This window comes from Danio rerio, chromosome 20, assembly GCF_049306965.1.
Source record: "Danio rerio strain Tuebingen ecotype United States chromosome 20, GRCz12tu, whole genome shotgun sequence".
Lineage (NCBI taxonomy): Eukaryota > Metazoa > Chordata > Actinopteri > Cypriniformes > Danionidae > Danio > Danio rerio.
This window is the reverse complement of record NC_133195.1, coordinates 37899913-37913992: the sequence shown is the minus strand read 5'-3', so window position 1 is coordinate 37913992 and position 14080 is coordinate 37899913. Positions and strand designations below refer to the sequence as shown.

The following is a 14080-nucleotide window of genomic DNA, read 5'->3' as shown; positions in this document are numbered from 1 at the left end:
TTGCCCACAAGATGGCAACACTGAACCGGCCATTTTTTTTCTTGGTCAGAAATAAAGCAAACAACTGAATAGATGCTGTACAAGTGTCTGAATAGATACTGTATATCAAAACATTTGTATTGATCATAACCTCAGAAAAAACTTCATACTATACAAGAATGAATCTTTAGTGTGCATGTGTCTTACCTAATTCCAAATTTTGATTTTATGGTCACTTTTGTTAGCAGATCTACATTGTTAAAGGCCCCGTGAAGTGCTTAGAAATGTGCATTTTAATTCAATGTTTGATGTAATCTCAACTTTAAAATACAGAGAGAGTGGGACGTAGAGTAGCCCCTCCCCTGTTAAAAAAGCAGCCAATAGCGTTTGGTTTTTATCACAGTTCTGCCAGTGAGATGGTGGAGCTCAAACCCATCAAATAAAAAGCAATACTGGGTCCCAATTCGCAAACTATCCATCCTAAATAGTATTTTAAAACAGAGTTAGTATGTCATAAATCGTAGTATATTGAAAAAAGTATGTCAAAGGTTCCCGGATGGTTTACTATTTCCGGTAAAAATGTTAAGTGTAGATCCGTCCATACTCTAACTGCTGATATTGCCCACAGTACATTGTGCATGGATGTGAATTCAGGGAATGGATGGGAGATTATCCTGCTGCTGCTTCTCCAACGTGGTCAGAAATTGCTCATAACTAAGATTAAGCAGCACAATGATCTTTTAAAGAGGAAGTAGTATGTCCCAAAGATTATATGCTCTTGTTACACAATCAAAAGTATATATTTTTTCTTCACAAAAAAAGTACATGCTTTTAGGGCGTAGTGTAAGTATGCAAACTGAACACAGCACTGAAGGGGGCGGGACACGTAGGACACTAGAGAGCATTTGATTGGTCAAGATTTGATGAGAAACTGAAGTATGAGGATGTCATTTATATCTCCTCAAAGCATATTTTTTCGGTGTTTTGGAGCACACCAACATATAAAGTCCTTAAAACTAACAGACTGAAACAGACAACTAAAAACTTTTTATTTTAATAACATGGAACCTTTAATAAACAGGTTTGAGAGATTGTTTTTCATGTGTTATTTTTATCAAACTTTCAAAATAGAATTCGATTGTGCAAAACAAATGATGAAAAACAGCTGTGAAACACCATGCGGTTGGTCAAAAGTCGGATTTTAAGTTATATTAGGTCAAAAAAAGAAACACATACACACAAAGGTGCCATTCACACAGAACGTGTTTTTCCAATTCGAAGCAATACTTTTTCAACATAAATGTGCACAACCTTTACACTCGTGTCTTTGCAGCACCTCAAACATGAGCATCGTATTTTTGAGACGCTTTCAGCTTGTACATGACGCTCCACTCAGCAATAGCAGTTCCAAAGCAGTGGACCAATCAGAAGACCTCTGAGAATGGGCAAGTACTGCAAACTTCTGTTTACAGTAGCAAGTTGGTATGACAACTGTTTATCTGATATTAAATGGGGGAGCTCTGTTTAAAAAAACATTCCATTTTAGAACACACGTTCTCTGTGAATGGCTCCTAACACGCACACACACATATACCCAGAGTGCAGTACCTCTCTCAGACCAGGAGGGAGTGGAGGAAACCGAAAAGGAGGATGAAGGGAGAGGGGTGAAACCTAGAGAGGCAATCTTGAGTTCATTCTTCTGGAATAACTCAGAAGACAGAGATAAAAAGGAGAGGGAAAATAACCCAGTGAGATAGAGCCGCAGATAGATAGAGCTATTAGTAGTTGCCAATTTTTTGATGAAGTCCTTTTGGTTTCAATCCAGTGGTGCAAACTATTCCGCTGAAAACTATTCAAAATCAATTTGGGCTACACATATTTGGGTGTGCGACTGAGGAAACTTGTTTCAGAAAAAGAAGCCTGCTTGTGGTTGGGTTGTAAAAAGACGCATGCAAAAATGATGGACTCACCTCTAGATTTGAGCGAGCCTGTTTCAACACGTCTCGGGTTCTTGAGACTGGAAATAAATATACCTCAAGTGAACAAAAGAACGCTAAACGTGAAAAAGAAAAAAAAAAAACAAGAGAGTTGCGTACGTTGATTGACGATGAACTGCTCCATGCTGTCTTTAGTCTGACTGGAGGCCCTCAGATTCTCCATCGTGTCCCTGAGAAGCTGCTCTTGTTCTGACAACTTGCACCTCAATGCGATGACCTCCTTTCTCAAAGACTGCTCCTACATATAAACATAAAAAACATTCATTGTGGTTTAATGAAGTAAAGGCGCATTCCTGAATTCATTCTTACATTTATATTTAGGTTCCCTTGATTTGTCCTGAGGTCCAATCTTTATACCTCATAAATAATCTTTACAGATTTGACAGATCCAGGATCTTTTAATCTGGATAACTGATATCTGGCTAGTTCGCGAATCAGATTAAATTGTCTGGATGAACTGATCTGAGATGGCTACGTGTGTTGTGAAGGACAGATCTAACGATCCCCAAAATCATGATCAGCAATGCAACAATTGGCTGATGGCACAGCAGCGTAATGACATCACCTGATTAATATTCAATTATTCATATGAGCAAAATAACACAAAATTCGTAGTAAACGGCTTGTTAAATATGCAGTAATTTTCCACATTTGTTGTGGGTTACAGGCTTTACACTTTCACATGTCAAAAGTATTTAGCAATTTATTTAGTTTTACATTAAGAGAGGATTTAAAAAAACAGTCAAATATTGGCCGTGTCTATTATCATACAATGCTATAAGCTGGTACCGTAAAATAGCACGCGTTTGTATCTAAAAAGAACTCCTTGGGGAGGGAACACCCCATGACAGTCTTTGTACTTTTATTTCTGAGTGCAGATTGCATAAGTTTTATTTATCATTTTTTTAAATTATTTTCCCAAGTGTATACTACTATTACACTGCAAAAAATGCTTTTCTTACTTAGATTTTTTGTCTTGTTTCTAGTCCAAATATCTAAAAGTTCCTAAATCAAGAAGAATTTCTAAACAAGCAAAACATATTGCCTTGTTTTGAGAAATATTATGCCAATATTAAGTCAGTTTTTCCTTTAAACAAGCAAAATAATCTGCCAACGGGGTAAGCAAAATAATCTTACGTCAAAAGAAAAAACAAGATTAATTTGCTTACCTTATTGGCAGATTATTTTGCTTGTTTTAAGGAAAAACTGACTTAATATTGGCATATTATTTCTCAAAACAAGGCAATATGTTTTGCTTGTCTAAAAAATGCTTCTTGGTGTAAGAAATTTTAGATATTTAGACTAGAAACAAGACAAAAAAAGAAAGTAAGAAAAGCATTTTTTGCAGTGTACTGTTAGAAAGTATCAGCATTTGGTACATACTTTCAGTAATACCTTTGGTTAAATAAGACCCAATCTAATCTTATTTATATGAAATAAGCCTGCTCCTGAACAGGTTTAAGCTACCCGACTACTATAACAACAACTCTCGGATGAGTTAAAGATCGAAACGATCCTGGATCGCGTCAAATCGTCAATAAAAAGATGCAGCTAATTGAGTTTTCCACTTGCGAAGAACCAACCCCTGGTTCATTTAGGGTACAGAGACTGACGTTTTATGAGGTCTCAGTCAGCTTCTTTTGGTGCACACCAAGGTTTAGTTGTGACATCTTTAATTGTGACATGTTTAGTTTTGAGCACACAACTTTGTAGCACTTCTGAGAAATATTGTGATAACTGAAAAGTTCAGATGGTAAATGCCCTCTGACCTTTTTCAGCTGCTGGGCTGAAGTCTCAGTGCTGGGCAGAGCAGCCCTCCAGAACATTCTTAAAAGAGAGCTCGTCTCCTCCAGGATCTGCTTCAGCGTCTTAGTGCTGACCTGCAAGTTCCTTACATAACCCTGCAGAGAACAAATGTGTTTAAACTTTTAGTAAGTTTTTTTTTTTTCATTTTAAATAAATGTGTTTAATTTAAATAAATGTAAAATAAAAAGAGGTTTTGAAAATAAAAGGAAGTATTGATAAAGCAAAAAAAAAAAAAACTTAAAGGCTGTTTGATTTATTGTTTAAATTATAATTAATCATTTTAAATCCAATTTTAAAAATACCACAGAAGGAATAGTCAACACGTAAAATAATACACAAAAAGTTACATTTAAATACTTTTATCAATAAACTTAATATAAGTCAACAAATAAACTTTTTTATTTTTTAGTTACCCATAAACCATATATAGGATATGAGAATGAATGTGTAGAGTAATGATAATATTATACACACACACACACACACACACACACACACACACACACACACACACTTGAAGTCAGAATAATTAGCCCCTTTTAAATGTTTTTGTCCTTTATAAATATTTCCTAAATGATGTTTAACAGAGCAAGGAAATTTTCACAGTATGTCTGATAATATTTTTTCTTCTGGAGAAAGTCTTATTTGTTTTATTTCGCTAGAATAAAAGCAGTTTAAAATTTTTAAAAGCGTTTTTAGGGTCAAAATTATTAGCCCCTTTAAGGAATTTATTTTTTCTATCGTCTACAAAAAAAAACCTCTTTATACAATAACTTACCTAAATACCCCATCCTGTCTAGTTAACGGAATTAACCTAGTTAAGCCTTTAACCGTCACTTTAAGCTGTACAGAAGTGTCTTGAAAATTTTCCAGTAAAATATTATTTACTGTCATCATGGCAAAGATACAATACATCCGTTTTTAGAAATAAGTTATTAAAACTATTATGTCTAGAAATGTGTAGAGAAAATCTTCTCTCTGTTAGACAGAAATTGGGGAAAAAAATATACAGGGGGGCTAATAATTCTGACTTCAACTGTATGTGTGTGTGTGTGTGTGTGTGTGTGTGTGTGTGTATATATATATATATATATATATATATATATATATATATATATATATATATATATATATATATATAGTGATGCTTACATACAAATAATTACAGAACATTACTATGGATTAGGATTACTCCATCCATTCATTCTCATCTTTTATTTGGCGCTCCAGAAACTTTGTTGGAATTACTTGAATAATATTTCATGGATTATAAACATGGATTGTTTTCAGGACTATCTGCTAGAAAACAAGTAAAGCCACGTAAAACAAAATTTTATTCTGACTTAACCTATTTTCAATTGTTTGACAGCCCTTCTAAACACATTTCTATTCATCCATTATTATTATTAGTATCTTTTCTTGCTGACCTCTGGTAGATCATGAGATTCTGTGCTGGCCTGCAGTGCTGCTTCCATTTTTCGTATAACTGCTTTTCCTTCCAGTAACTGCTGTTGAAGGACACTGAAGTCGTCCACGTGACTGATCATATGGCGCCCTGTCCTGCAGGCGAAGGAGCCGTCAGGTGCCTCACCCTCCAGACCTTCAGCACCAGAATCTAAATCAGAAGACATGCAGTGATGAAACAGTTTGCTGTGGTTCGACTGTTATGCATTGACTGTTTCATATAAGACTCTTACACTTATAAGGCTTCGGGTCATGCTGTTTGATGGCTGGTGAAGCAGGGCTGGAGAACCCTGTATCCCGAACAGGAGGAGATGGTGATTGGTCTACTGCAAACAGAGACCAGAGTCAATAGAAATATATGTTAAAATATAAGGGTGTATTATATTATGAATGTCACAATTAATATTTGTGAATCAAATGTGACCCTGGAGCACAAGGCCTTTTGTCTAATGTTGCATAGGGATATATTTGCGTGAATATATTGTAAAGATATAATGTAAAAGTTTATTAAAATAACGTAAAAGAACCAAAAATTATTAGTATATCAAGTAAAAACCACGTTTCATTAAGATATTTTGTCAATTTTCCTTCATAAACATATATAAACTTAATTTTGATTATTAACATGCCTAATTTAAACAAATTTAATTGTGATTCTGAATTTATTTGTTCTTTATTTGTTTCTTCTTTGTCCTCACAAACTACACATCAATGGTCAGAATATTTATTCAGCTTTGAGATTTTGTTTTTCAATCCCAATTTCCAAAAATTGACCAATATGACTGGTTTTGTAGTTTAGGGTTACAAATGTGTATCCTGAAGCCAAGATGAACTTATTTACAATTATTGATTATGATTATTATCTCACCATGAAAGAGCTGTTTTCTGGCTGAGGGGTGAGGCATACAAAGGTCTAGCCTCTCTCTCAACTGTTGTTCCAGCAACTGTATGTTTGACTCTCGCTCACGCAGGTCAAGGGTCAAAGTCAGTCCTGAACCTAAAGCAGTAAAGGATGCAAAATATAGTGCATCAGTGCTAATAATGGGGTTTTGAAAGTAAAAGCTCATTTTATTTTCTACATTACAATTTCAAAGACAGACCTGTTTTGAGCACAGAGTTTGTTAATCAATTGTATGTGCTTTTTCTTAACCCATTTGTTTGTATTATTTCAACTTAGATTAAAACAGTTTGGTTTAATAGCCAAATTCACATAGAAAAACTACATTACCCATAATGCTGTCCGGAAAATTCTATTAATCACAGGGTCACAGTTGATAAAAGTGTACCAAAATAGAAAATTAGAAGTACGCTGCGTTTCAATTCGCCTACTTATACTAATAAAATAAACTACTTTGTGTGAAGAAAAGGTACACTCTGTACTTTTAATAGTTCAACAGAAAAGTACGCAATTTGGGATATACTACTGCCTCATTAATAGACCCTAAGATTTCTTAGTTACATCCTATCACTCATCTCTACACATCATCCACATTTCTTTTTATTATTTAATTACCTACCTTATTAGAGATTCAGTGAAAGGTTAATATGCCATTCACAAGTCTTTCATGCAGAAAAATCTTCATAGGTCTTTGGATAATTATGCATACTTAAGTACAAACACATCTTCATAAGTTCACGTTGTTGTTGCAGATGACTTATAACATGGAAAATGTGATTTAAATATTTGCCAGCTGGTTATATATCAATTAATAGTCATTTAAATAACTTTACTGAAGCCTCTCTACATAATGGTTGGTCTCAAATGTCTGCCATTTTAGTAGATATTTTTATAGTTATAGTACTGATCGAATCAACATCTACTGTGCAATGTAACATGGGCAATATTTGTGGTTAGAGTACGTACAGTTCTACACTTTGAATTTCTAATGGAAGCATCATACACCATCCAGGAACCTTTGACATACTCTTCACCATAACACGGTTTGGGACATGCTAATTCTATTTTCGAAATACTACTTAGGACAGATAATATGCGAATTGGGCCGCAGCAGTAGTGTTTTTAATGCAACCATTTTGACAGAATCATTAGTTTGGTAGACCTATTCTTAATCTAATGCTGGATGCACATTCTACACAAATTCCAGTAATTAAAAAAAAAATTGCAGTTAGCAATGTCTGATGAAGAGTTTCGGACAGGTGCATTTGTTTCTTACCTGCATTGCTCTCAGCAGTGCCACAGACTCTCTTGTACACTTGAAGTTCACACTGCAGTGTGTGTACTAGACACTGACACTCACTCAACTGCTGCTGGAGAACATTCACCTCCTGCTGTAGCCTGTTCACAGAAGATTACACATGAATATTCAATGCACCCTGTCACAGTTTTTTCCAGAATGCAGTTTTTTCTCAAGATTGCCTCTGTACCTGGTGCTGTTGTCCAGGCTGTTCTGTTTCTCTTCTTTAAGCTGCAGTACAGTCTGAGTTTGATCTCTAATCTGAGCCTGCATTCGCCTGCACTGATCCGCCCACTTGTCTGCCTCAAGCTCCGCCTGCTTTAACTGGCCACGTACAGAAAGAACCGCCTCTCTCAATCGCTCCATCTCTTTACTGCCATCTGCATGCAAATGCAATACGTATCAGGACTCAGGGCAGATTGGCTACAATAGTTACTTTATTATAAACTGAAATAAGGGTTAGTTTCATCTCATTTTAACTGGATTTACTAAAGTAACAAAAACCAAAAATGAACCAATATAAACATTATAAAAAACTTAAATTACAAAACACCTCAAATAAACTATATTTCAAGAGTTCACACTTAGCTGATGAATGATTATTAACCGTGTTTGGCATGCTGTCCCAGTAGAGAGCCCTGAGCTCATAAGATCCTCAAGCCCGGGGCTCCCTCCTGTTTGCAGGGTGAGAGGGGAGTTTGAGCTCAAGTAGATCTCGAAACTCCCCTGCCATTTAAAACTAGTGAGCAATTAGGGATTGTTATGAAGATATAACTACTTACTAGGAGCATTTCTACAGCGCAAATTTGGATTAGCCAATTAACTTAAGTTCCATGTTTTTTTGATGGAAACCTACGCGAACACAGGTAGAACGTGAACTCTACACAGAAGACTGGCTTGGTAAAGAATAGAACCAGTAACGATCTTGCTGTGTGGCAACAGTGTTAACCACGGGGCAGCTATGCCGCTCATCTAGAAAAAGGAGGAAAAGTAGGGAAGAAAGGGGGGGGGGTTCTTCAGAACGAAGATGACTAAGGTATGAACTTAGGTTTTTTATGGAGACTTAGGAATTAGTAATATGGAGACTTAGTTTATTAATAAACTTCACATAGAGAGAGAGATATAAGAAGGAAATAAGAATGACAATAACAAACAACAAAATTACTACATTTGGACTGAAAGGACTAACAAAATAATGTTTAATTTGTGTCACAAATACTAAAATAACATTGGTTTGGCAGTACACAGTGATAATAGAGATACAAACTAACAATTTTTAATCCAAGATAGTAACTAAGTAAAACTTTTTGAGTAAAAATGCCAATACTGAGCAACTAAATATTCTACTATTATGCAAACACTGACAAGAATTATGCTTGCTCATTTACACGTAATCTATATAAAAGCTGGAATTGAGCACAACTGCTAACATTCCTTTCCTTAAAAACATGGAATGACTAAAGCCTGGTTTATACTTCTGCGTCAAGTGACCGGCGTTACCCACAGCGCATGCAACGCGCGTAGCTGTGCATTTATACTTCTGCACACTGTCTCTGTTGGTCTGCATTAACACTTCCGAAACGCTAGTGGGCAGTGAGGTGTTAATGTTTCTCTGTGTCGAGTTTCTTCTCTGCTGTTTTGCTTTTCCTAAACACTTCCGGGATGTACAATTGACTCAAACTCGCTCATTTTGAGGCAGGAACCGGCGGACGTGCAACAACTTTAACTATGAGGTAAACACAAAACAAAACTTTCCATCAGGAGCTCCTTCATGGAACTCCACACTTGTAAACAATCGCTACATTGGGCTCGCGTCCAGCTCGCGCCATTCGCATGGCTCTCGGTCCCACTCAGACTCGTCAGCGCTACCAAGCCGACCAATCACAGAGCTTGTGCTACGTGTCGTTGCGACGTGTAGTTACAATTTTTGAGAGGTGCACGTCAGCGACGCCGACGGCCACGGCGAAGGGCTATGCGTCAGCGCCGTAGCATACGCCGGCGTTTGACGCAGAAGTATAAATCAGCCTTAAGATCTTACCTGTCCTGGCCTGCTGGAGTTGGTTCTGCAGAGTGTGATTTTCCTCTTTCAGCACTCGAATCTCATTGGACAGCTGACTGACAGAATCAAGGCCTTGAATATAGATGTTAGTGGGCGCTGCTCCTGCTAGTTGAAGATAAGAGAAAATGTACAAGTATATTTAAAATGTGAAACATAAGCATTGTAAAGTAGCTTAAGCACAGTGCTGTGACTTATTATGACTGTGTGTGTCTCCGACCTCCGTTTCTTGCAGAAGCGGCCAGTCTCTCCTCCAGCTGTTGTCTCAGGCGGTCATTGGTCTGGATGGAGTCTTCAAGACGCCGTCGGAGAGTACGAATTTCCCTAAGGTGCTCCTCCATTAAGTCTGTCCCTAAATTTTAGCATAGAAAGAGCTGAATAAGTTTGATATAACAGTATATAACACCAACTATTTGCATTAAAATGAAAACTCCAAGATCTGACCTGTGTGTCCTGACTGATATCCAGAAGAACCAGAGGACACATCTCCATATGGGCCTGGTCTTAAAGGTCTTGGGCTATACATCATATCCCACATTGCACTGCTCTCCAGAAGGCTTGACCCTGATTTCATAGCAGGACTTGTGTGCTGGCTGTTGAGAGGTGACTGTTCAAAGGCATGATGGGATAGTGGATGTAAACTGCTATGGTCAGGTTGAGCATGGGGTCCCAGTGGAAATGCAGGAAGAGGTTTCATCTGAGGACCATGATAACCTGTAATGTGACAATTATTAAATACATTAAGTTCTTCATTAAGTAACATCAAACTTTCAAATGTTAGTGTAAACAAAAATATAATAGTAGTAGCATGAATCAAGAAGGTGCAAGAAGGCTCGATATACAGTATGTAAGTGAAGCTATAACAAAGTGATTGATGTAAATTTATGTGCAATAAATAAACAATTGTATGCAATCTAATTTTCTAGTAAATCATTTCTGAGAAATACAAACCAACACGAGAAAAAATCTTGTTAGTAAGGTAAGACTTTTACATAATTTTTTGCATTTAGTCTTTGTGATGTTTTACTATTTTTACTGGAAAAATACAGATAAAGAAAAAGATTTGCATGCATGTTAGTGATTCCACAATCAACGACTGCATAATGCATCAATGATTATTGAGTTATCAAAGCTTGATACAAAAAAATGTATTGCATGTTTTGGTCTCCTTTCTGATTTTCTCTTTGGCGATAACATCTTGCCAATAGTGATTTAGTGTCATAGTTAGTATGAATCATTCTGTGCCACACACACTTAGATGCAGGCTCACTGTTTCCAAGCTGTCTTTGGAGCATCTGAAGCTCTTGGTGAACCTCTGCCAGTGAGAATCCCCCACCATAAGGGTGACGGGTTCTCAAGGGGTGAACATGAGGGTCAAACACAGGCTGAGAGCACATTTGAGGACAGTGGAGGGAGGCGGAGAAAGGAATGGAGTTGGACAGAGGTACAGTAGTGAGGCCTGATGGTAGGGCACAGAGAGAAAGAGCTACTGACTCACGGCTATTAACTTCATTGGGTATGTTGACTGCCTATGTCTAGAACAGACTACACTGGAATAAACTACAGTTGCAATCAGAATTATTAAACCCCCTTTGAAATTGTTTTTCTTTTTTTAATTATTTCCAAACAATGTTTAACAGAGCAAGGAAATTCCACAGTTTATTTGATATTTTTTCTTCTGAAAAAAGTCTTATTTGATTTAATTCGGCTAAAATAAAAGCAATTATTATTTTTTTAAAGCCTTTTTAAGGTCAAAATTATTAGCCTCTTTAAGCTATATTTTTTTCGACAGTCTACAGAACAAACCATCATTATACAATAACTTGCCTAATTACTTTAACCTGCCGAATTTACCAAGTTAAGCCTTTAAATTGCGCTTTAAGCTAAATACTAGTGTCTTAAAAATTATCTAGTAAAATATTATTTACTGTCATCATGGCAAAGATAAAATAAATCAGTTATGAGAAATTAGTTATTAAAACTATTATGTTTAGAAATGTGTTGAGACTTCTATCGGTTAAACAGAAATTGGGGGAAAAAATAAAAAGGGACAAATAATAAAGGGGATTTAATAATTCTGATTGCAGCTGTACATCTATTGAAATATGAATAACATACATACATACACTAGCACTCAGAAGTCTGGGATCACCACAACATTTAAAATATTTTCAAAAAAAATATTTACATTGTTAAAAATACCTTTCATTCATATATTTTAAAATATTATTAACACTTATGATGAATTTTCAGCTGACATTTCATGATGTTTTCAGCATCACATGATCCTTTAGAAATTATTCTAACATGATTATTTAATGCTAAAGTAATAAAAACTATCAAAACAAAGTTTGAGACATCAGCATTAACATTTAAAACTGAATGTTTTCATTTATTATTATTTTTTTTTTATTATTTATTATTATTATTATTATTAATTCATTATTATTGTGTCTATTTATTCATGTCTTTACTGCCACTTTGACCAATTTAATGAATGTTTCCTGAACAAAAGTTTACATTTGTTGGTGATCCTAACCTTCTGAATGATAGTGTACTTTGTGATAGAATGCCATTGCTATGATTGAACTGATAGTCTCTTACTCTTCCTACCTGTTTGTTCCTGGGTTTCCAATGGTCTACGTGGTGTGCAGTGTATGCTAGGACAGGTGTTGGTGGACTTGTGGCTGTGAGAGGAAGTGATAGATGGAGGATTGGATGGATGTGACAAGACTGAGCCTCTATTATTGCGTGGGTCTGAAACAAAACAGATGAACAATGAAGAAATGTGGATGAGAAGCTAACCTGGATGTGATTACAGAAGGAAAACCGATAACCATGATGATAGTAATAAAATCAAAAACCTGTGGCACTTCTTGCTGCCTCTTCTTGGCCATATTCACTGGCAGCATCCAGTTCAGAGCATAATTCTAGATCCTCATTGGTTGAGCCGTGGTCATCTGACACAAAGGATGTCCTATCCGATTGGTCTGTGGCTACAGAGAAAGCATGACTGCTTGTAGGTGTATCTGACCGGGGTTGTTGCTGGTCAAGTTTGGACCGTAGAGACTCGATGAGTTTGTCTTTCTGTTGAAGCTCCTTGCTCAGCCTGTAAACAGAGGAAAATGGCATTTAGCATAGTGAGGATTCCAATAAAGCTAATCATCTGCCATGTTAAATGAACATTTATTAGGAACAGTGGGTTTGGACCAATCAGATACTAGAGTGATGGGGCCACACAGCTGCAGAACATAGTGATCAACAAAATGTACTGTTGTTTGGTGGGAAATGAGAGATTTCGTTTATTTTACTGCATGAACACAATAAATGTTCCCACAATCTGCAAACACATGACATCTCTACCTAAAATGATAGTTAGATTACTGTATAAACATGGTCAAATAGGAGGTCTTGATTTTCTTTCTAGATAAAATAAACACTCTCACATTTATTGAACACAATACATTCACAAAATACTGTAGAAGCAAAAACTTGTTGATGAAGAAATTGACGATGAGGACTCTCCTCTCCTGCAAGTCAAATCTGTCGACCAAATAAATGCAAATGTCAGGTTGTGATAAAAGTGAATTTTGGGTTTATTATGCTTATGTGGATCCAAATTAAGTGTGCTGTACATGCAAATTGTCACCATATTTTGTTTGGCAAATGCCAGGTGTGTCCCGCATGCAGGGCATTAGGCTAATTTTGTACCCACTGTTTGTTCCAAGCTGGATTAATTAGGACCTGTTTTTGTTCTGTCTGAGCCAAAACACACACAGTAGCATCCTAGAAATCTGTGTCATGTCTCTCACATCATGTGCTCCTTCTGGAAATAATCAACTGAAAACACAGTCATATGCACCATAATTCCACAACACCAACAACAAGTTATAACCCACAAAATGCCATGGGCTGTGCACTAACAAAATACAGTGTTGTTCTTCAGTACAGTGTCGTTCTTTATTCTGTTGCACATATGACAACTTTAACAATCTTTTAAGCTGACATTATTTTGCAAAGGTCTATCATGTGAAATGTAAAAATAAAATATATATTGTATATATATAGCAGCACGGTGGCGCAGTGGGTAGCAAGATCACCTCACAGCAAGAAGATTGCTGGTTCGAGTCCCGACTAAGTCAGTTTGTATTTCTGTGTGGAGTTTGCATGTTCTCCCTGTGTTCACATGGATTTCCTCAGGGTGCTCCGGTTTCCCCCACAAGTTCAAAAACAGGCGCTAAAGGCGAATTGGGTAAGCTAAATCGTCCATAGTGTATGTATGTGAATGCAAGAGTGTATGGGTTTCCCAGTGCTGGGTTGCAGCTGGAAGGGTATCCGCTGTGAAAAACATATGCTGGATAAGTTGGTGGTTCTTTCCACTGTGGCAACCCCTGATGAATAAAGGGACTAAGCCAAAAAGAAAATGAATACTGTATATTTATTAAATCAGTGTTTCTCAACCACGTTCCTGAAAGACTACCAGCTTTGCACATTTTCCATGTCTCCTTAACCAGACACACCTTATTCAGATCATCAGCTCATTAGCAGAGACTGAAAGACCTGTAATGGGTGTGACAGACAAA

At 36.6% G+C, this 14080-nt stretch overlaps 1 protein-coding gene across 50 annotated transcripts in view; it reads right to left on the bottom strand.

Moving 5' to 3' along the window:
* The window catches only part of pde4dip (phosphodiesterase 4D interacting protein), a 61976-nt gene that overhangs the window by 3716 nt on the left and 44180 nt on the right, over nucleotides 1-14080 (bottom strand). For 4 of the 50 annotated variants that reach the window (XM_073933495.1, XM_073933497.1, XM_005160795.5 and 1 more), the window contains 15 exons: nucleotides 12362-12606; nucleotides 12111-12254; nucleotides 10768-10956; nucleotides 9942-10211; nucleotides 9718-9849; nucleotides 9480-9605; nucleotides 7632-7821; nucleotides 7421-7542; nucleotides 6115-6243; nucleotides 5480-5572; nucleotides 5210-5397; nucleotides 3746-3877; nucleotides 2076-2214; nucleotides 1950-1996; nucleotides 1588-1678 (listed from right to left, as the gene is read on the bottom strand). In XM_073933495.1, the coding sequence (XP_073789596.1) occupies nucleotides 1588-1678; nucleotides 1950-1996; nucleotides 2076-2214; nucleotides 3746-3877; nucleotides 5210-5397; nucleotides 5480-5572; nucleotides 6115-6243; nucleotides 7421-7542; nucleotides 7632-7821; nucleotides 9480-9605; nucleotides 9718-9849; nucleotides 9942-10211; nucleotides 10768-10956; nucleotides 12111-12254; nucleotides 12362-12606 (2237 nt within the window). The remainder of the gene's footprint in view (nucleotides 1-1587; nucleotides 1679-1949; nucleotides 1997-2075; nucleotides 2215-3745; nucleotides 3878-5209; nucleotides 5398-5479; nucleotides 5573-6114; nucleotides 6244-7420; nucleotides 7543-7631; nucleotides 7822-9479; nucleotides 9606-9717; nucleotides 9850-9941; nucleotides 10212-10767; nucleotides 10957-12110; nucleotides 12255-12361; nucleotides 12607-14080) is intronic. The other 46 variants (XM_073933499.1, XM_073933503.1, XM_073933466.1 and 43 more) reach the window with 24 other exon arrangements.